At 40.8% G+C, this 23,106-nt stretch overlaps 1 protein-coding gene across 6 annotated transcripts; it reads right to left on the reverse strand.

Annotated features, from left to right (window-relative positions):
• Nucleotides 1–720: 720 nt before the first annotated feature.
• Nucleotides 721–18,791, reverse strand: LOC127609837 (regulator of microtubule dynamics protein 2). 6 transcript variants are annotated; one of them, XM_052079357.1, is made up of 11 exons: nucleotides 18,685–18,791; nucleotides 16,577–17,037; nucleotides 11,224–11,404; nucleotides 11,038–11,140; nucleotides 9,864–9,924; nucleotides 4,875–4,950; nucleotides 4,477–4,554; nucleotides 2,649–2,747; nucleotides 2,076–2,129; nucleotides 1,324–1,404; nucleotides 721–950 (listed from the first exon to the last, which is right to left on the reverse strand). In XM_052079357.1, exons 2-11 carry the CDS (start codon nucleotides 17,026–17,028, stop codon nucleotides 870–872), a joined length of 1,266 nt encoding a protein of 421 aa, XP_051935317.1. In that variant the 5' UTR covers nucleotides 17,029–17,037; nucleotides 18,685–18,791; the 3' UTR covers nucleotides 721–869. The 6 variants fall into 6 exon arrangements, with proteins under 6 accessions (XP_051935317.1, XP_051935315.1, XP_051935316.1 ...); XM_052079355.1 differs by lacking the exon at nucleotides 18,685–18,791 and adding an exon at nucleotides 17,682–17,786; XM_052079356.1 differs by lacking the exon at nucleotides 18,685–18,791 and adding an exon at nucleotides 17,677–17,780.
• Nucleotides 18,792–23,106: the final 4,315 nt, after the last annotated feature.

Raw genomic sequence — 23,106 nt, forward strand, 5'->3', positions numbered from 1 at the left:
TTTTTTTTGTTTTGTCTGTGCATGTTCTTCTGTTCCAGTGTGTTGTAAGACAAAATTAAGTATGTTTGTGTTTCTATTTCATTTGTGCTTATGGTGTATGTGAGACTGAGCACTATTTTGTGAGTGCTCCAAGTATAATCTTTGGTAAAATATGCTGGACTACAGTGATGACTTGTATTAAGGCAGGTTTCTGATGTACTATGGTTACAAGTGGTAGAGTGAGGAACTAAATGCCATTACAGACGCAGGAGGTGTGCCTTTGGCATGAGCACCAATGACAAATGTCACCCCTTTAACTGTGAACAGGTGCCAGAGTAAACAATGCCAACCAATAGGTGGTACTGTTAAAAAAAAATGATAATAAAAATGTGTGTGATCATTGCATATTGGTTCTAATTTTCTCAGATAGGTACAATACAATACAATACAATACATGCTGATTTATATAGCGCTTTGAACAAGGTGGGTGCAGAAAAATGGAGCCACTTATCAACAAGAACAGGACAAGTGGTCACTGACTGTGTTGGGTATGCCATTCTCTGAGCTGCTTTTCTTGTTGATGTTGTTGACAAACAGGACGGAACAGGCAGTCGGAACAAGTCCAACAACAAGGCTTGCTTTCTCATTGAAACTTTGTAATGACACCAAGTCTGAAGGAGCCAGTCTCTCAGTTATTGTGAGGACAATGGGCAGGACATCGGGGGTCCAGCCATACCAACCATTACAAAAAAAAACTGACTTTCTTCCTGCAGATTATCGTGTTTATCTTCTAGTCAACATTGACTCACTCAGCCAAATGGCTCCCAGTGATGATGGAACTCAACAACTAGCCTCTCGCTGAGAGAGTTTCAGTGTACTCACTGCACACGCTACAGGTCCAATTCGTCTTTGGGGTCTAACATTCCAAGTTGCGGGCAGAGAAGGTCAAGCTCTTTCTGTGCGTCTTCATCCTATTAAGTTAGTGCATTGTAATACAGTCATTTCATGATTTGAACATCACTTCATATCAAAATAATCCAGTGTCCCTTTTCCAGAGCTATAGCACAACAAGCTAAAATAACATTAGCATGTGTTTTTATTTTTGCCATTATGTCAGATTACGAACAAGTAATTATTTTTTCTTTGAATATTTGGTAAGCTACTTGTTTTCCAGTACCATCCCAGGTCAGGAAAAAAGTACTTGATTGGACACAGTATCAGTTAGTACAGTTCCTGCTCTTGAAAAGCAGTTTTGCCGCCACAAGAACAAGTAGCTTTATTTGGAGCCATGAAGGGCTATGGGGTCAAAGGAGTACTTTTTGTTTTTCATGTGACGTTTCCTACCTCTTTTGAAACAGACTGCATGGATTCGGCAGCTTCACACATCTCCCGTGCCTTCTTCCTGACACCAATATCTCTGTAGCACTGTCACAGAGAAGGACAACGAGAGACCTTTACAGGGAGCCCGAAATTCCAAATATAGTACATCAACAAATACATTGGCGATTCAATCATGAGGTACCACTACACACTAATCTAAAGAGATTCAAATACAAGACCCAAATTCATATAATATTCGTGATATGCATTCGCTTTGGGAGAACCAAAACTGTAGTCAATTTGTTTCCAATTTATGGTCTATTTATGTGCCCTATTCTTTTGTTTTGGCCACTCAAACAACTGTTTGCCTGAATGTAAACAGTGCATCGCCACACAGTGCCGAGGCATTTCGCTGAATAACAATGGCAAAGAGCAGTTAACGGGACAATCAACAATTGCAGTACAATGGCTGACTGGCGACTCGGCGTTTGTAAATGATGTCACTTGCCGGAAATTGCCCGACAAAAGCATTTTGGGTTGTTAAGCGCATTGCTATGGATCTTAACTATGAACTAGGGTGGGTTGCATTAAAAAAAAAAAAAAAAAAAACTAAAGTATGCTTGAAATAGTTTTAGCTCTAAGTATTACTCAAAATGCCGCTGTTGTGAAAGCGCTCTATAAATCAGCATGTATAAAATATGGTTCGCCAAGTTTACTTCACACTTGAAATTTAGGCATTCAAAATATCATCAAAAGGAATCTATACGATAACAGACCTTCGCAAGAAATACATAGTTGAGTTTGGAATATCTCGGATGGATATCTTCAACCTACAACAGAGAAAATGTTAAGGTTAGCTTTCAGAGAGAAATATGCTCATTTCTGGTGATGTTTGCAGTTGCTCTCTAAACACAAAAGCCTTTTTGGCAGTTTTGCTTCCATATCATGGGCTACAAGTTATAACACGGAGCAAGAAATTGAGGGGTAAAGATACACAAGAAGCAAGAAAGAGGCACGCACAGTTACATTAGCCAGAAGCAAAATTCATGTCTCTACTATATAAACAATCAAAATTGTGAGAACACACACCAAGCCTCTCTAAACACCGAGGGTTTGGCCTCTGAGAACTTGGCACGGGAGAGATTTGGGAGGAACTTGAAATTGAGCGTTTGTCAAAATGGGACACAAGAACGTCTTGTCTTCTTTAACAGTGAGTCTGTTTTCCTTATTTATTTTTTTTGGTACCATACGACCCCAAGTAGCTAAGCGGTTCCTGTCAGCCATTGCAGACAGCTCATATGTCTAAATTGGGGTTGGTTCTAATTTGTAAGAATGGAGAAAAACAGAACCTTCAGAAAATTCTTCAGTGCGTCTTCAACTGTGGCACTGGGAGGTTCTCCAAATAATGCAGCAGCAACTTTCCTCTCTAGCCAAGACAACTGGGCTACCTGCAAAAGGAACAACAGACATTAGAAAAAAATCATCCTATTTCTTGACTAAAACGTGCTAGGCTTGAAGATGGCTATTATTAATGTATCGTCTGATTTTCGAGTTGATTGCATAGAGTACTTATTTCCTGCTGTTACATAATTTAACTCTACAAACATCCATAAAAGAGTCGCTTATCTCTTGCCAAAACTTCAAAAAGTTAAAGGTCAAACGGCAAGGTGATATTTTTAGTCTATGCATTGCAGTTAATCTAAGCGACAAAGTATATGCCACACAATCATTTCAATCAGGTGTGTTGCAACAGGGAGAGACGGAAAACATGCAGGAAAGCGGCCCTCCAGGACCGGGGGGTTGAGACCGCTGGTCTAGACTTTGGGAAAGCTTGGTGGAAAAATCCCCTTTGACTGTCCTAGAGCATTGTTGCGGTCGACCAAATTTCAAATTTTCAAAAAGGGGAAAAAAACTATTTCAGCATTGTACAACAGGTAATCAACTGCCAATCGCTTTCTGTTTCCACCTGTACACTGCATGATTAACGACAGCCAATGGAATTTTAAATTGTGTGTATCGTTATAATGGGAATTTGACATCTAACAGGGCAAAAATATAAGTAACTGTTTGTATCTTTGAATGCTGACCGGTTATTTTGCGGATTAGCAAAGTTGCCTGCTCATGCTCTAGTGTGCATTCCGTGTAGCTGCTCAAAATGCCGATTGTGCTAACCATCACCAACTCCCAACAAGATAAAACAAGAGCACAAGATGCGAGGGGGGGGGGGTGGCTAGAGAATGCTTCCTTGATTTTTCCAATAAATCTCATCATTTTTTACAATACTTGTTGTCTTGGCTTCCCTGGACAAGACATCGTGCATTAAGTGAATTTACATTTTTTTGAGCTGATGATATCTCTAAGTAACAGTGAGTAAAAACAAAAAATTTTTAAAAGCTCAGTGTAGAAGAGGCTTTGGGAGTATTTTGATTTTCCATGACAACGAGTGGTTTACACACTCGAACCTATTATATTTTTCTTTCATTCATTTCACTTTTCTGCCAGACTATATCTGGCTAGAAGTCTGCTTCACACCATTCATCTGCGCCATCTAATTGCAGGTATAGAATTGCCATGGCGTCATCGCAGAATCTCTCAAACACTAGATCATTGTGGGACATGCAAACGGGACAGAGAGCCAATAAAACTCCGATTGTGAAAACATCAGGTGTTAGCGCACTGCTCCTGACTCCTGGCGTGATTAATAAACGTGACTGTTGTTGACTTTTATGACAGTGATCTCCCTAATAACTTATTTCCTTCCTGACAGCTCGTCTGATATTTTGACTGGAGCAACTCGAGAAAAATAACCACAAAAATATATGAGTCATGCGATGCCCCAAATAAACTGCTCGTAGCTCAAGGACTGGCTCACCAGACACTGTGAAAAGTATCCAGAGCTGTATCAACATAAATGTGTGGCACAATGTTGACCAGAAGTTGCATGAAAATATGTTCTAGTTTACAATCTGATTGAAAACTAACAAAGGCCGGTGTCCTGTATCCTTCTCCTGAATATCCTCACAGGGAAAACAAACGGTGAGGAAAACCCAAACACAGGCTGATTAAGGGGAAACGGTGGCCGTGTTTGCAAAGGGAGGCAAGAAGTCAGGTCGGCTTTCAAGACGGAAGCGCCCGTGGATGTGGGGAGAGATGTAAGAGATAGCAAGTGTCACACACAGCATAGCACCAGCGGCCCAGCAGGTAGTAGGACAGGGGGTCTTGAGGCTTCAGCTCAATGGCTTTATCCAGATGATCCTGAGGTAGAAGCAAACCAGAGAGACGGGGTGAATATTTTGGTTGTTGATTCATGTCACAGCTGCTACTTCCATCACCCTCTGGTCTGACCTGATCTGTCCTGCTTCAACAACCTACAACTATTCCGCAAACATCTCGCACACACGCGATCGTGAAAGGCAGCCACCCAATTCAGCCTCTCACACGCCCGCCCTCCTCCTTTTCCTACTCCTTCCATTCACGCTCACTACCATTTTACACACACACACGAAACTGCACATATTTAATTCACAAACATTTCAGTGTAAGGTAACTAGAGGGAAATGACTTTGTCAACGTACCTTGAAAATGTAGCCATTCTTGATCTTGTTCTGCACAGTGTCATATTCAGCCATAATTCCACACATAATGGCATACCTGAAAGGTATCATTCTTAGAGTTACTCTACCACTGGATTAAATGTACGGTAATTTTTAAAATCTCTGGTCAACCTAGTGTTGTGGCCAACAGCTTTGCCCGTGACTACATTTGGCATTTCATCATCACCTAATGGAAATTAGAAAACACTCTACAAAACTATACTTTATTTTCTTATATTTCTTTCTTATACATATTTTCCAAGCAAGTTTTCACATGTTACCCAAAACTCAATCATTCTTAAAAAACTTTTTAATCAACAACATCAGCAAGCTTGAGCTGTGGGTGTTCACCTTTACCCTTATCTTCAATAATGAATCCCCTGACGTGGACTATCAGGCTAGTGGAGGCATTTTGGAATCTACAGAGAGAATGGCACTGCAGGTTAGGAGAAAAATGGAGGGATCTGATTTCACCGCAAGGCTTCTTTAATCCTGCTGGTACTCGGTCAAACTCCACAGAGTCACATAAACACCTTTTATGTACCATGGCGGTGCTGATGGTAGTTGGGAGTCTGTGACTGTGTACTGGAATGTGCGAGGTGATTTATTTAACAGTGCACGTTTTGGCAGTGGGCTACTGTTTGAACTAATCAACGTCTGCTAATTGAGATGAGGGAAAGGATCCAACTTGAACTTGGCGTACAGTGAAACTCCTCTACAACGAAACCTACATGGGCGAAAATACCCCCTAGTGTGAAAAAATCTTCATGCATTAACACCATTCCTACTTTCCTGCCCCCACATACAACGAAAAAAAAAACCCTGTTGCGTTATACGAGAAATTTTTCTCTGCTCTTGCTTCGCGACGTGATTCCCTGCAACAAAGTCTAATCCAACAGCGACCTCTACTGCTTTGTTTGGAAACTGCACCAGCAACCACCACACTGGTTTACACATGGGCAGTAGTCCAGGAAGTATTTGTTATTGTTAGTTTCAGACGCAGCAAGATTGTTGCATTGCTAAAATGGCTACAAAACGGACCTTTGGATGTCAAGCATAGAAACAAGAGCTCTGACGCTGGAAGAGAGGGTCAGCGTGATCAAAATGAAAGACGTAGGAAGCAAAATAAAAGACATTACCCAAGAAATTGATGTAAGTGAAAGTGAATGCTAATCGTAAATTTCGCAATTTCTTTCCCTTTTTTCCTTTCTACACTGACTATATGAAGTGTCAAATAAGTGTATGCTCATACCTATGCATTATTGGAATAAAAATAAAGAGTGCACATACGTTTGTGAGTGTGTGTGTGTGTGTGTGTGTGTGTGCGTGCGTGTGTTTACATCTGATATCAAATTTGCTGCAGTGAAAACCCCCTGTTGTGAAAAATGTCTTGCCGCAAACATGAGTTCGTTGTAGAGGAGTTTCACTGTAAAAGCCTCCGGCTTTCATTTATTCCAAGTGCCTGGTTTGTCATTCTTTAAAATTGTGTTAACGCGAGTTTTGGTAATAGGTATGTTCTATAGGCCGTACCTGCTGCTTTTCAAGTTGTGTCATTTAAAGGTGACGTAACAGCTCCTAACTCTGGCGCATGCTGTTCTTTATATTCAGCTTTTTAAATTTAACAATTTTACTAGTGAGCCGCTACTACAAAAGAGATATAACTTCGATTGGACAAGGGTAGTCTGTCCGTGTTTCTCTTGGCTCAGCAGCGAGTCACGATGCAGCGCTCTCCCCCGCTGTCCATGCGAGGCACTCTCAATCACTTAACTTCATGGAAACGTTTATTCTCATCTACATTTCAGGGTGTCTGCTTGTATGTATTATTATTTCATTATTGGTTATCTTTTTTTTTTTCATTTTGAAAAGCTCAGATCCTCAAAATCAGCTCACTCGGACACAGACACAAAATAATGTCATTGGGGCATCCCGAGTCTAGACTCTTTTTTTCTTATTTACAGTGAATAATAAACAGAGCTATTGTTTTGATGTGGTATAAAGTCAATTTTTTTCAGGTCCAACACTGGGCCATTTCGAAACATGTACTTCTTAAAAAAAAGAATAAAACATAGTCACTTCAGTGAATGGGTAATTATTTCGTGAATGGAACAATTTAGCTGCATATTTGCATCTTTGAAGTCAAGATGGCGCCCGAGTAGGCAGCCGTCAGCAAGTGCTCTCATGAGCCTTGCCTTTTTTTTTTGTTGTTCTTGTGTTTCTTTTGTCACTTTGTGTTTGTTGTTACGTCGTGTGGACTTGATGTGGACCTTTTTCAGCATTTTTTGGCCACGACATTCATCAAGGAGGAGACTCTGTGCTTGGTGGTTGCGCCTTCTCGGCAGCATGGGTATACCAGCACTGTTTTTGACTGGAGGAATGTCGGCGCCATTTGACTGTCGTTGCTGGACAGTCCCGGGGCGCTTGTGTCTTGCGCCTGTAATGGGCAGCATTTCTCACAGCCCCGCTTTGTTCAGCGGAGTGATCGGTGCTGTTGAACGGTCTGCGGCTGGATGGATGGAGGTCTTGAGGAGCCGACGATGAGAAGAAAGGAGCGTTGGCGCGGAGTGCCGATGCGGATTTGGAGCTGGGAGTCGCGGCTTGGAGTTTGAAGCGGATTATGTGGGACAGGAGAAGTGAACTAATCTCTTTTCGTCAATGGACGCTACAGCTTCGTGTTTGCTTTCAAAACTTTGCTTGTAGCAGACGTGTGCACATTTTTCAGCATGATGTCTCTGATCCACTGGTGAAAGGACACTTTGATCCTCTCCTCTTTCATCTATAACTGCTTCAGACAACAAAGTGTATGCAGAAAAGTGGTGAAGATTGCACGACTGTCTCTATCCTATGTGTTGTCTTGTGTTATTTTTGTTATTTTTTACTTCAAAATGGCGCCGCGAGAGTGGCTGCCTTTCCAGCAGCTCCTATTTTTTTGTTGTTCTACTTCTTCCGTTCATAACTTTGCTGCTGTGAATCTGGAATTTCTCCATTGCGAGACTAATAAAGGTTTTCTTTTCTTAATATATTTATAGATCACAGACAGCAATTGGACACAAAAAAGACATGCACAACTGGTTTTCAGGAAACAGGGTTTGTTAGCCCAACTGGATTTACTGAATGACGTTTCAAAGGAAACTTTTGGAGAGCATCCAGATGAAGAAGGCTTGTTTGCCACATAGCATTGAGATTATGAGGGGAATAAGCCTTTGTGTTTTCATAAAATCACAAAAATAACTTATTTGGTAAGGTGTTGTGTTGACAAGTTTGAAATTTGGGCTGCAAAAAATAAGTGTCCTTTTCGTTCAAGACAACAAAATTGGAAGAGTTGAAAAACAGATTGCAACCCACCTACCAAGAGTGCAAAGAATATTCCATAGTAGTTTTAATTGACAAAGCAGCTCTTCGAAACAACATCTGCCAAATTGTTACAGACTGGGCAGCACATCGGAAAAATGGTGACAGGTTTTCTCACGGCATCAGAGCACTTTGTAAACAGTTAACTCAGACATACAGTAAACGTCCCTGTGACACTGCCTGGTACAATTCCAAGTCCCTGCCTTTATTCTTTGCAATGTACTTTGTCACAACTGATTTTACACCCCGTTTTTGCTCAGTATAAGGATTTTGCAAATTCCATTAAGTGGATGTAGGATTGAAAATTAAGCTTTAGAAAAGCGGTTTCTTTTAATTAACCTAACAAACACTGTGTTATATTCCTAAAGTGTTGAAGCACATGAGAGACCTCATGTTAATCATAGCATGACTGGAGCCAGTTTAGGTGTTTTCCTCCAATAGCAAATTAAGCATTCAAATTGGAATGAACAAATAAAACACTTTCAATAACACCAGAGGATAACTGGGATAAAGTAATGAAAATTATACTGGACTTATTTTTGAATGCAATGACTAGAAATGTATTGCATTTCAACGAACAACAGCAAACAGTTCACCTTGGCTAAAATATACTAAAAGCCATACCAGATTTCAGGAAATGGAATTAGAGTGGGAAGGTGCACGATTTTGTTTTTTAATATGTGTGTCAAGTTTAATATTTATTTTAACTCTAGAGCTGTTAGTGGATCTCCTCCATTGCGATTGTTGATTCTGCGTATGATCAGTAGTCAAGTGTTGACATGAGGAATCTTCAGATGAGGAATGTACCAAAGTGGGTTGCACAAATAGCAACAGGATTTTCTGATGCCATCAGGCCCATTTTGCCAGACAGATTAAAAGCATGGGGATTTCACAAGCAACCGGGAAGGCATACCGAGAAAGAAATTATTCTTTTTGTCTGTGTGTCCAGGTGTGCGGAATCACACAATAGCAAATGGTTGCAACAATGCCTACAACACAACATTAACAAGAGAATCTGAAATCAATGACGCGGCAGTTCCACAGGCACAACGGTCAGAACTGAAATAGGTTCAAGCAACACAAATCCGTAGATTTGAATATGTAAGGTTGAAGTGAAGTGCAGCAAAAATAAATGACAGCAGTTCATCGCTTCACCAAGAGACGCCTGCATAAATGTCAGTTTATCCCGGTAAAGTTAATCTGTTAACATTCCCCAAACTGAATATACTCTCAGTTGTGTAACTGGGTGAACTGAAAGTGAGAAGGACACAAACATTTGAATCATGCCTCCCTTTTTGGAAAATCTGGCCAATTACCTGTTTAAATATGCGTGCAGTTATTTGCATTGCTTGAACCGGGAGCCGGTGCTCTTGGCTGGCGTGCCAATCAAAAGAGCATTACCCCCCTGAGAACCTCACTAGGGAGAGTACATGTGCTCTCTTCATTCATGCTTTCTTTGAAAACTCTTACCTTGTATGATTCAACACAAGCTGTGTCTTGTGTGAGAGTTGACGTTCGCACATTTCTTTGTTCTTTCATATGTTCATTTATTTGTGGAACGTGTAACAGCTTTGAGAACAGAGAAGAGAACACAACAGGAAGAAATAAAGAAATTGAACATACCACTGGTGACTTTCAGCACATCTCGGGTTCAGGGCAACCGCTTCCTCACCAACCTTCTTTCCTATCAAAGAAAAAAAAAGACAAAAGAAAATAATGATAATATGGCCATTGAGTTTGCACACCACTTCATTTGGTGAGCTGGAGCCAATCCCAGATGACTTCAGGGGTGCGGTAGTGTACATTAGGACAAGATACTACAGTATTTAATTAACTTAACATAGGTTTTTGGAAGGTGTTAGGAAAACTAATGAGATGGTTTTACTTCTCTTTGAAGAATGCATTTGTTCCAGGGGAAATCTGCCAGTGGCAGGGGCTGTCGGTGTGTGACGTGTTTTTCTTTCTGAATTAAATGTTTTAATTGGATGTGTTGTAAATATTGTTTTTCAGTGCCAAATACAATAGTAAGCTTGCAGAATCTTAACAAGGTGTAAGGCCGGTGTGCAATCACCTGTCTTTACAGTTCGTGCCAATTTTTAGTGAAGTCTGGATTGTGCGATATGGCTGGTTGAACAGTGCTTCTTGTGTCGATGTAACTTTCCACAAGTGTCAAATTCATGTCCATTTTATTTATTATTATTTTAGTTGTGTCACTAAGGAAGGGTACCATCAACAGCCACGTTTCGGAACACATTACCTCAAAGACAGAATGTTCTGTACACATTTCAGCGAGACAAAAAAGGATTACCGGGCAGCCCGGTATTCGAGTGGTTAGCGCTTTGATCTCACAGTGCAGAGGTATCGGGTTCGATTCCAGCTCTGGCCTTCCTGTGTGGAGTTTACATGTTCTACCCGTGCCTGCGTGGCTTTTCTATAGGTACTCCAGTTTCCTCCCACATTGGCAGGCTGATTGAACACTCTAAATTGTCACTAGGTGTGAGTGTGAGCGCATATGGTTGTTTGTCTCTGTGTGCCCTGCGATTGGATGGTAACCGGTTCAAGTTGTCCCCCGCCTACTGCCCAAAGACAGCTGGGATAGGCTCCAGGACAAAGTGGATTGGAAAATGGATGGATGGATGGACTACGCACGCGCACGCGCACGCACACGCACACGCACACGCACACACACACACACACATATATATATATATATATATATATATATATATATATATATATATATATATATTGTATGCAGTACGCGGAGTGGACTGCATACAGTGTGTAACAGGATTACCAGTTTCTGCATGATTCTTCTTTTCTTCAAGCGTGTCGCTGATGTCATGAACGTCGCAATATGCTCTGATCAGACGCCAAAGAAAGGTTGAGTTATGTCCAAACTAGAAACATGGAACAGGACCATGACATGAATGAAAACATCCCAAACTGGATCAGAAGGCAGTTTCTGACTAATTCAACCAACCTCCTCTCGTTGACTTGTTAGGATGTGTAGACTTTCTCTTTTGTCAGCCTCTGTGCCCTGATGCAAAGAGTCAACCCTCTCAAGCAAGCAAGTTAACTTGTCTGTTGTCTCCCGCCTTTCATCCAAGCGTTCATCATCACTTTGTTCATCTTCATCCGAGTCAGTCAGTGCAGTTATATACCTACAAAAGAGACCAAATACCGTCAATTCGATGTCACCACCTGCAGTGACTAAGTTTGTAACTCGGATTAACGCCGTCCCCAAAAAACAAAACAAAACAGGAATTTTGTTGTCAGAAAAACAGACTAAAAATGACAGCCATAATATGGAAATTACTTGCTAGTAAACACACTGGTAGTTTAGCCGTACATGCTTCTTCCTTTCAAGCAGATGGTGCAGGTTTGATAAACAGCAACCGCATTAGATACATGTGAAAGCTGGAAAGGGTGGATATTACAGATTCGGTGCTTTGTACAACGATCATGACGGCAGATAGGGAGAATGTTCGAGATCTTGAAAACTCGGAGAGCTACAATCTGATTAAGTTTTCCTCTCGCTCCAGTAGTGCGTCCTTGTGATCATACTGGAGAAAGGCTTGAAAGGTGACACGTTTATGTGCGACTTGCAAAGCTTAATCTTTGAAATAAGCACTGCATAATGCTGTCTTAGAGTCAGGGGTGGGCTGGCTGGTGAATGTGGAGCACCATGGGCAGGTGGCAGTTTAGTCGGCAAAGCTCCGGCCAATTTATGATTTTTTTCCCTCTTTTTAAAAATATAATAATAAAAAAATAAAACAAGCCAGACAGGGAAGCGGACGGTGCCGGAGACACCAGGATCATGTCTTTCGCTGTCATTTAGCAGTCAATAACTATTCAATCAAGTTCCATCGACATGATTCATTGATTCAGTAATTGAATCACCTGATATGAAGTGATCGCTACACAGGCGAAAATCGCCACTATGAGACTATGAGAAGGATCCCATTTACTTGGCTCTTCTTTTGAGTACCCTGCAGAATGTGCATCCCTACTTTTTTCCTCTCTTTCTGTGGCACCCTGGTTCACAAAAGTTGTCTCCCATTGTCATGTGGATTTTCGTAAAGTCGTGAAATGTTTTGGAAACTGCCAAAGTGGCGTTTTTTAAGTTTGGCACAGTGCATTGTGAGATGCGTGACATCATCGTCCGGAGGTCTGTACCTGTGGGATTATGCACAAAGACAGAGTGGCTTATTTGTCAGAGTGAGACACGCGATATTTGCATTAGATACTTTATAGAATATTTGAACTACTGTGAGTATAGACTAACTCTTTAAGCTGACACCGAGAAAGCAGTTGTCAAGTGCAATTCTTTCACAATAGTACAGCTAGACATGAAAGAGACACAAAGTTGGAGAAAAAAAATTGGACCAGCTATTAAGCTCTGTGTGCGTCAGTGGTGGTTAAGGGAATATTTTGGGCTACAGGCCACGGTTCCAGAGTAGCGTGTCAGAGCGGGCTGCAGACACAAACATCAGTGACCCAACAGGTGCCTTACGCCGCAGGCTCTTTCCCAACTCCACCCGCAACACACACCTCCACCCTTATTGCAATGATTACAGGCGTAATATGAGGACATTTTAGCTCCACAAATGTGCCCCATAATTAACCAAGTCAAATGACACATCAATAAAGTCACAATGATGTGCTGATGACAAAAGTTAACTATTCACTGTAACCTACAGCATATTACTACAATATATTTAGTTATTAACTGGTCTAAAAATATGGCAAGAAGCCAATGAATCTCAGAAAATGTTTGACATTTGTATATCTGCAAAGTAACTGGTTGTAACTAAGGTATTTATGACTTGGTGAGTGCATGCATGTTGACTGTTGTTGCATAATAAGTAAGGATGTTTGATACTACTTTTCACCACTAGCCGATCCAAGTAAGAGTTATCAAGTCTATCTGTACAGAGGAGTGACATGGGTCGAGTTCACTTAAAAATGTGTTCTATTGGCCATGCATGACATTTAGTTCCTGGTATTAAAACGGCCAAAAGTGGGCACCGTGGTATCGATGACTGGTATCAGTCGCTGTTGCAATTACTCGATACCTTGATATAATGCGAGGATTGGCTCAATACGAGACTTAGCCCCCCTCTCCCCCACTTTCCCAAACACTACATAAAAAACCAAAGATGAAAATCATAGTAACAGAGGGGATGAATTTAAGCATTGCATTTTTGAAGAGTAAAATATATCATTGATGAGGCACATGCTGCTGTATTTCATGCAGATGGTGTGAGAAGGTTTCCCAGCCAGTGACCTCAGTCATGGCGGGTCCATAGACCGTATTTAAAAAAGAAATGGGTGGATTAAGTCAGGAAGGGTATCTATCAGGTGTAGTAACTATTGCTGGAAATTCACAGAATTTATCTTCTTGGATGACTTTAAATCTAGACTGGGAGCAGGTGAGATAGCCTCTTTAACCTGTAATTGCTTTATCTAATTTATGCCATTAAATCTCAATAATATATTGAGCATTGATGCTTGTTTGCCCACAGGAAATGTGCTCATTAGAAGAACTACCCAATACAGAGAAACCAAGGGACATGGCGAGGTTTCAATAGAGCTTAGCAAGTCTCCTTGGTTGCTCTGTACAAAAACAAACCCCAAATTACCATGTCTACATCGGCGCATGCAGCCTCCCTTATTCAAAGTGTAGCTACTGAGAGCACCAATGGCAGCCTTTCATCTGGAACAATTATTGACAGATTCGACAGTGTCTACTTTCCAACAGATCAGCTGCTGAACTACATAGCTAATAACATCATTGAGTGTTTAGTATAACCTCCTCTCACGGGTACAAAAAGAAAACATCACTCTTTCTCACGGACATAAAACAGTACCAGTAACCGAGCATGCTGTGATCAATTTACTCATTTCAATTCCACTAGTATGTGTGTTTAGGCATTGTAAACCTTCCCAAGACAGAAGGAGGCAGAAGCTAATGTTGAAAATCAAGCACACTTGCGGAAAAGGAAAAAGGCAGATTAAATACTTACTCAACCTTTAACTTATTCACTCCCAAAGACGTTTTTAAACGTCTTTTCAGACTTGGTCCAGAATTGGCTGGTACTGAATGAGTTAAGACAGTCTCCCATAGTCATAGATCTCTCCAGTCGATGGGTCCGAAGTCAATTGTTTTATAACGTAAAATAGCAACAGAGGATATATAACCATGATGGAATTTACACAAAATAACCAAGCAATTGCAACTGCTTCATTTAAAACTTAAGCATGTTGAACAGACTTGCCTAACACTTAACAATACTTTTATGCTTAAATCAACAGTTCTCAAATGTCCTGAATATATTTTCAAAAAAGGAAAGAGCTGTAATGTCCTTGAGCAAGTCGCATGACGTGAATGAATGCGGCGGATACGGTTCTAAATTACAAGTTTCTACAAGACACCTTTCAATGAAGCCCCTGACAGCTTGGCACACCGACAAGTTGAATGTTGTTTTCTTTTTTCCCAAGAGCCAGAGAGGAAGCTTGCAAACAAGAAGCTGTGCTCACATATGCAAGAACTATAACTTTACAACAGTCATGCCCATGTTCTAACATTTATGAAAATCAATAAAAGTCATGCATATGCCATCTGAGCTGAATTGAATGGATGCAAGGAAAAATTGTGCAACCGGCTCCGATGGTGGGAAAGCAGCATTATCCCTAAAGGGGTGGAATTTTATCCCTTGATCATTCCAATTCACCCACACACCTGGCTAAAAAATAACAGAGCGGTTGGACAAACTCTTTAATTAAAAGAAGGTACGTGCAGGATGGGATTTTTGTTTTTTTAAAACGTAATAACCTGGGCATTTGCTGCAGCCATAAATGCTTGAGTGCAACATGGCGAAAAGAGACCAAACGCCTTCGCTCAGACAACTGCGTGGGGTAAAACATCAAGATAAAAGACTGACCCACTTATTTTGCTTGTGAGCAAAAGGTAATTGAAGAACTTTAAGTGTTGGCAACTCAATTTACTGTTACTTACAGTAATCGGTGAAATCATCTAGATTGGAACATCACCGGCTGAACCGGATATTTCATTTCTGTTTGTGTTGTTGTAGTACAAATGTTCCGCAACATGAAAGACAAATCATCGCGTGAGGACAGAAAAGGGCTGGGAGTAGCAGAGCTACTGTGATTTAAGATTCAGTGACACCTACAGGTATGTTATGTCCTGTTGGCACTTCTTACATAATAGTTCCTCCTCCACAAGGCAGCACAGGTTAAGGTTAAGCAGTCAAAGGAACATCCGAGGAAAACAGTCTGACTGACAACAAAAGACCTCAAACCCTTGACTCAATCACCACGACTCAAGCCGTGAGGTGTGATTCAAAAGATATTCAAGTGGGCGTCTGTTAAAAAAAGGAACATTTGTTTATGTAACAGAGGGTGGGCATGAGTTCAAGGCATTTGGCAGTTGATAAAGATTTGCGAATGGGCTTGTGGTCCTTCATTAGCCTGCTGTTTGAACAAGAATCAAAAACAAATACCTTCTACATGACTGTAAGTTAGACTTTACAAGCTAGAAGTTGAGCAAGATAGATTTCTTCCACACGTTAATGAACACCAAAACTGCTGGTGGACATCAAGGAAAGAACGGAAGATTCTCTTTATGACACAAGTTACAAGTTGGTTGATGTCAGAGAGATCGAATAAACTTATGAGAGTCTGCTTACAGTTTCCCAATGCCCCTGTTGTGAGCCAATGACATCTGAGTGGGTGCAGTCTAACAGGTTGGCCAAATCCAACTCTGTAAACAACTGAGTGTGCGTATGTGTGTCAGAATGACATTGAGGAAATGTACTACGAGCGCTATGCCTCGCCTAAGACCTGTCAAACTTGAACTATATAATAGAACTTTGATGGGTGGAGAAAATCTGCTGTGAAGTGCTACTTGGCTTCTGATTTGTTTGGATTAATTACCTATTATTCCTCAAATAATGGAAATGTATCTGTTCCGGGGGTTAATTAATGTTGCCATCATTCAAATAATTATTAAATGGGCATCCACTGTTGTAAAATAATCTAATGCTTTAAAATTTAAACCATTTGGAACAGTTTATATGGGTGTCAATTAGTCGTGAATTCTCACCATTTGTGGCAGGGCTCAGTCCCTATTCTCTGCAAATAGCAGGATAGTATGTAATGCTGTTTTATTATGCTAAAACCGCAGGTTTACCAAATGGGCAAATGTATTAGGACACACCACTCATAAGGTTTTTGGACAATTCTGTTTTAAGCTTTGGGCAAAGTCAATGCGTACTAAAAAAATCATGTATGCTAAATATGTTATTACTCACCCGCCCTCACTTTCCGCTTCTTCAGAACTTCGCCCCCCCGCTGTGGCCCCAGCGATGCTGCTTCCAGACCTTTTCCTCCGTGTTGGTGTGGTCCTGTGGAGAGGAGCGGCTCGATGTGCATCTGACCTATCACCTGCCCTCAGGTCTACGCCAACTTGACCATGCCGCATTGGCAAGGTATTCTTCAATGCCTTCATCTCATCTTTTAACTCTGACACACATTGAAGTAGGGCCTCGAGACGGTCCAATACCTCAATCTGGTTCCCGTGTAGACCGGGACTATTCATTAACGTCATGCCAGTTGCAAGTTCATTATTAGTGCACAGGTAGTGCGCCGGCAATGAGGCTCTTCGTTTCATCTTGTAGCCCTGGTAACATGCCACGGCCAAGCCAATGCCAGCGACTCCAGCCAAGGCTCCCAAAATCAGGACTTTGTTGTCTGCTTGGGCCATTCTGAAAGCCTGTGCAGAAAGATCTTTAGGTTACTAATTTTGGGGTGGGAAGAGTTGACATCAAATTTGTTGCAAATATGATTTTAAAATGTGAAGAAAAATACATGTAAAATCACATTTGTTAGCTGTTACAACCATAATAAACAGCGACATAACCACAGTATTTGCAATTAACATTGGCAAAATGCATTAACGCATTCGATTTCTAACCTCACTTTTGACACATCATTGTGTTGTAGTTGTAATAGTTAAAAATGCACAGACGTCAATAAATAATAAACAGGGGACAAGGAGTAAGTCACACACTTGCTGCATAATCAGTATAACAAATATAAAGCTGAATCGAAACACTCAGTAGGGAGCATGTTGCTTTGCAGACAGCAGCTCGACGAAGACAGAACAATCCGTCTGTCTATCAGCAACAACATCTTTACTTTGTAGTAAAAATAAACAAAGAAAGGAAAATGCACTGTGTTATTACCCACAATCAGTTGCTGTTAGCTTCGTTCAAATCAGTCAACGACCAAAACAAAGTTGCTAACCGAGGTTATACAACAAGACTATAACACTGTTATGAACACGCAGCATAATGACGCTCGATATTTCAAAACATGGCATATTTTCCCCCGATACAAAACAGATATCTACATTACTATGGATTTAGTTGCTGAAGAGAGAGAAGCCTAGTTGGAAATGGTCCGTCGAGCTCTTTAGTGCATCGAACAAAACAGTCCGTGCGGTTTTAAGTGCAGTAAGTACAAAGTTCCGCTTAACCAAAACAGTGCGGTTCGTCATCATTACTATATCTTTTTTTTTCCGTGGCAACAGATGCTTTTATGTCATTGGAGAATTGTTACAATCAGCACTCACACCTCATATCGGTAAAGGTATGATTGAAATTATTTATTTGTCACCCGTTGATGGAAGATCCACTGAGCTGCCTCTTGATTTTAACTTAAAAAACGCCACATTGGCAGTTTCCAAAACATTTCACGACTTTACGAAAATCCACATGACAATGGGAGACAACTTTTGTGAACCAGGGTGCCACAGAAAGAGAGGAAAAAAGTAGGGATGCACATTCTGCAGGGTACTCAAAAGAAGAGCCAAGTAAATGGGATCCTTCTCATAGTGGCGATTTTCGCCTGTGTAGCGATCACTTCATATCAGGTGATTCAATTACTGAATCAATGAATCATGTCGATGGAACTTGATTGAATAGTTATTGACTGCTAAATGACAGCGAAAGACATGATCCTGGTGTCTCCGGCACCGCCCGCTTCCCTGTCTGGCTTGATTTTATGAAATGGAAATGTGAAACAGACTGGCTTACTAAAATTTGTTGAACAATATTGTTGTTCAATGTAAAGAATGTCAGCCAAGGTCGGCCCCCCGACATTTTACCACATAAAATCTGGCCCCCTTGGCAAAAAGTTTGGACACCCCTGATATAAACTAACCACGTTGCACAAATCCAGCTAACAATACAGCTTGCATATGAAATCATAATTACTCCCTTAGTAAGGAAAAAAAAGTTGTTACCATTTTATTTTTGTGTGTATATACTGTACTTAAAAGTGTTATAAACAATCTTGAAACATTACCATTATGAATTTGACGTTTAATATATAGAAATAATAAATAATAGACACTTACCTTTGGGAATTTGCTCCTCTCACGTTCTCTTCGAAGGACACTGACTCTCTAGCTCATTCTGGAATCAACCTTGGAAATATGGACATTTCAGTCGTCCTCAGTGAGGTTTATTTAGGAGTTATAAATAGCTTTCACGGAACAGAGGGGCTGGCTGAATATTAATTTTCCTGTTTCTGAGCTTTTTCATAAAATGAAAGCAAACAAGATATGTAACTTTATTAAGTAATGGTTATACCAATGCTGTATATATTTCACATGCCCAAAGCACTTTTTAATTGAATAGAAATGACTGACTGATGTAATGTTGTGTGAAGTTCTTTTATGTAATGATGTGCGCTACGTGCCATTTCTCACCAAGCACTTTGAACACAGTATTGTTCCTTTGCCCACAACCTGCATTCTGCCAGCAGAAAACAAAAACCCTCGTGAAATCCAACTGCTGAGGGGAGAAAAGAACGAGTGAGTAGCGCTGGGTATGTCCTGCAGGCAAAGATGCAGTGATAACGGCACTTTAAACAGTAGTGGCCTTGTTCCCATTGGGTCAAAGTCAGCAGACAAGTAGATAATGTCAACACTGTAATTTATCATCCCTCACACATCTGTTCAATTGCTCATATGACCCTGAAATAAATCAAAGCACCTATTTTAGCCAAAGGTTTTCTTTCATGCAAAAACCCAATGCATTTAACAAAGAAAAGGCGCATCGACACAGGCATCATCGCATCTCATGCTTTGACACACATCAGTCCAAAGCTATGTTGTTTCCTGTGTATGATTTCAACACAGTGCATGATGCAGCCATTTCACTGACAGGCTAAACAACTTCAGCATCTGTTTCATGTCATGTTCTTTTGGTTTTTGTGGCACAAAAAGGACAGAACCGGTCAAATTTAGCATTGCTAAAAGGAATAAAAAGGCAAAGTCCAGTCAATGGGCCTCCACTTGTTTGACTTAAAGTGTTGCTCACCCGCAAGCACTCAGTGCTTGAAAACAAAAGCCACTATGACGGGTTGCTTTTGTTTTAGAGCGTGTTGCAATAAAACCAAAGACAAAACGGATTTGAATGTGTTACTTATTCATTCATTCATTCATCTTCCAAGCCGCTTGATCCTCACCAGGGTCGCGGGGGGTGCTGGAGCCTATCCCAGCTGACTTCGGGCAGTAGGCAGGGGACACCCTGAATCGGTTGCCAGCCAATCGCAGGGGACACAGAAACGATCAACCATTCGCACTCAGACCTAGGGACAATTTAGAGTGTTCAATCAGCTTGCCATGCATGTTTTTGGAATGTGGGAGGAAACCGGAGCACCCGGAGAAAACCCACGCAGGCCCGGGGAGAACATGTAACATGTAATTATAATAATTTACAAGCAACTGGCCAGCAACTGTTACGGCACACCCTGAATTGGGCAGAGGCCGTACATGTGCACAAATAACCATTCACCCACACACATCCACGTCTATTTGGGAATTTAGAGTCTTCAATTAATCTAACTTGGATGCTTTGAAAATGTGGAGGAAGCCCAAATTCACAGAAAGAACCCAAGCACATGGAGAATATGTAAACTCCACACAGAGACGCTCCAGTGGAGATTCGAACCCAGAACCTCTTTGACTGTGAAGGAGATGCGTTAACCACATGCATCGCCATGGTGTCATGCATGCAAGTCATGGAAAAACAATGGAATTGATCAAAATGGCACAATAACTGGGCAGATGCAAAGTACAGATTAAATTTAAGGCCATAGTTAAATGATTAAAAGTCCAATAGTACAGTCTGCCAAGAAGATTAGCAGGCAACCAACCCAAACATTACAAACAGAAACCTGCTTTGGGTGGATTGAACACAGTGGTACTGAATAACTTTAATAGTAATTACCAAACAACTGGGACAAAGAGAGAAGGGACCTTTAAAAATGTTAGAGGGTTGATGAGGGAATGAGGAGAAAGTGAACTGCAGAATCAAGTGGAGGCTGGTTGCTGAAGCGACCTATGTTTTGACCAATGACAATCACAGCAGTTCCCCATGGGCTCTCTAGCCACATCAAATGACTACCCAAGACAGTCTTGTTGCTTCAATTTCTGTATCAAATTTAACAATATATATCAAACACAACACTACACAGGCAGCGTGAATGAAGTACTATCACAACAGTAACGCAAAAACAGTTACAATTTATCAAGCTTGCAGAATGTTTCATGTTATCAACTTTATTTTCAACACTGAAAAGCCCCCCAAAACACTTGTAAAAAATATGGCCATTTTTTTTTCTTCTCACATTAACGATGAGAAAAATGTAGAGTGTTGTATTAAGCTGCAATGAATGTTTTCAGAATGTGGGAGCAAACTGGAATACCCAGAGAAAACCCAAACAGGTGGGGAGAACATGCAAGCACTACACAGGAAGGCCGGAGCCAGAATCGAACCCTGCACCTCTGCACTGTGAGGCGGACGTGCTAACCAGTGGATCACCGTGCTGACCAGCGTCAAAGTCCATGAGGCCTAATATATATTCGTCTCTTCTTTTATGATTTTATCTGTGGTTTTATTGTTTTTGTTCTTGATTGTAAAGTGTCCTTGAGTGTTTTTAAAGGCACGTATAATAATAATAATAATAATAATAGTAATAATAATAATAAATTGTATTTATTATTGCGGCCCAGTATACAGTGGTTAGCACATCGGCTTCACAGTGCAGAGGTACCGGGTTCGATTCCAGCTCCAGCCTCCCTGTGTGGAGTTTGCATGTTCTCCCCGGGCCTGCGTGGGTTTTCTCCGGGTGCTCCGGTTTCCTCAGACATTCCAAAAACATGCGTGGCAGGCTGATTGAACACTCTAAAATTGTCCCTAGGTGTGAGTGTGAGCGTGGATGATTGTTCGTCTCTGTGTGCCCTGTGATTGGCTGGCAACCGATTCAGGGTGTCCCCCGCCTACTGGCTGGAGACAGCTGGGATAGGCTCCAGCACCCCCCGTGACCCTAGTGAGGATCAAGCGGTTCGGAAGATGAATGAATGTATTTATTATTATTATTATATCAGAACAATTATATGATGCTGCAGATGAAGACTGTGGACTGGTGGAGCCTGACACCCACCAATATGTAATTCAACCAACAGGGGGCACTCAAATAATACATTTGGAACACTCCCTGCTTGTACCCTGCTCAGAAAAAGTATTCATACCTGTCGAACTCTTTCACGTTTTCTGACCACACAGTCACCCACTTGAGTATATTTTTTTAGATTTTATGTGACAGACCAACATAAAGTGGCATATAATTGTGAAGTGCAATAAACATTCTAAATGTTTTTTTTAGAATTTCAAGGGAATATACATCTGAAAAGTGTGGTGTGCGTAATGTGCATTTGTGCACAGCCCCCTCCCTGGACTGTAATACCCTTCAGTGCAATCCAGTGCAATCAATTCGGACGTCACTTAGTGAGTAAAGTCTACTTATGTGTAATTTACTCTTGGTATGAATACACCACACTGCGGCCCTCGAGGATCAGATAGTGGACATGCCTGGCTAAGCCTTATTATCAGTGATGCTTCATCTAGCTATCACTATTATTTGTTTGATCTATTATCAATTATACTAAAAAATATATTTTTTAAATCGTCTTATTGATAATAGTAACACATATTGGCTGTGTAAATAAGTATATTTCTCATCTGTGGACATATTGGTTGGCTGACAATTTTATTTATGTTATGCAGTTTTGGATTATTTATTCATTGGACCAAAAATAAGTTCCAATATTTCTATTTTTATAAATACATATTGTCATCGATATAAATATTATTTAAAGGCAGTGATCTCCTACCGTGGAGTCCAAACATTTAACATTATACACCTATAGTTAAAGATCCTCAGTACGAGTTATAACTTTACCAGCTATGGTTCAAAATGTTTCCTTTTAAATGTCAAAAGTTTTATTTAATTAATTAATCATCTTTTTGAAGAAAAAAATAGCCTAAAAGTAAAAAAGTAACTTATTACTCAACACAATTGTAATAATGTAAAGAAACATATTACTTTCAAATGCAAGTGACTAGGAATATGACATATTTTACATTTTGGAAGTAACTTGCCCAACACTGTCAAAACAAACCTCGACATATTTTTTTTTTTTTAAAGTCATGCTGACAAAAACAACACGCAACAATGCATATTTGTAAAAGCTACAATTTTTCCTGTTGTTCCATCTTTGGCTCTCTTTGCATGTGGTTGCTGAGTGAAAGCCAGCACGGTGCCTAGAATAGCAGAGGTTGGGGAGGGACAGCAGACTTGCATTTGGCCTGCTGAGAGCAACGCTGTAGAGTATCTTTCAACTGTCCGTTGGCCTGTGGAGTGGTGGCTGCTTTTTCATATGCATGCCGGTGGTCAGCGCCATGCCTACACACACTCAGCTATTTCTGTC

The sequence above is a fragment of the Hippocampus zosterae genome, chromosome 11, assembly GCF_025434085.1.
Source record: "Hippocampus zosterae strain Florida chromosome 11, ASM2543408v3, whole genome shotgun sequence".
Taxonomy (NCBI): Eukaryota; Metazoa; Chordata; class Actinopteri; order Syngnathiformes; family Syngnathidae; genus Hippocampus; species Hippocampus zosterae.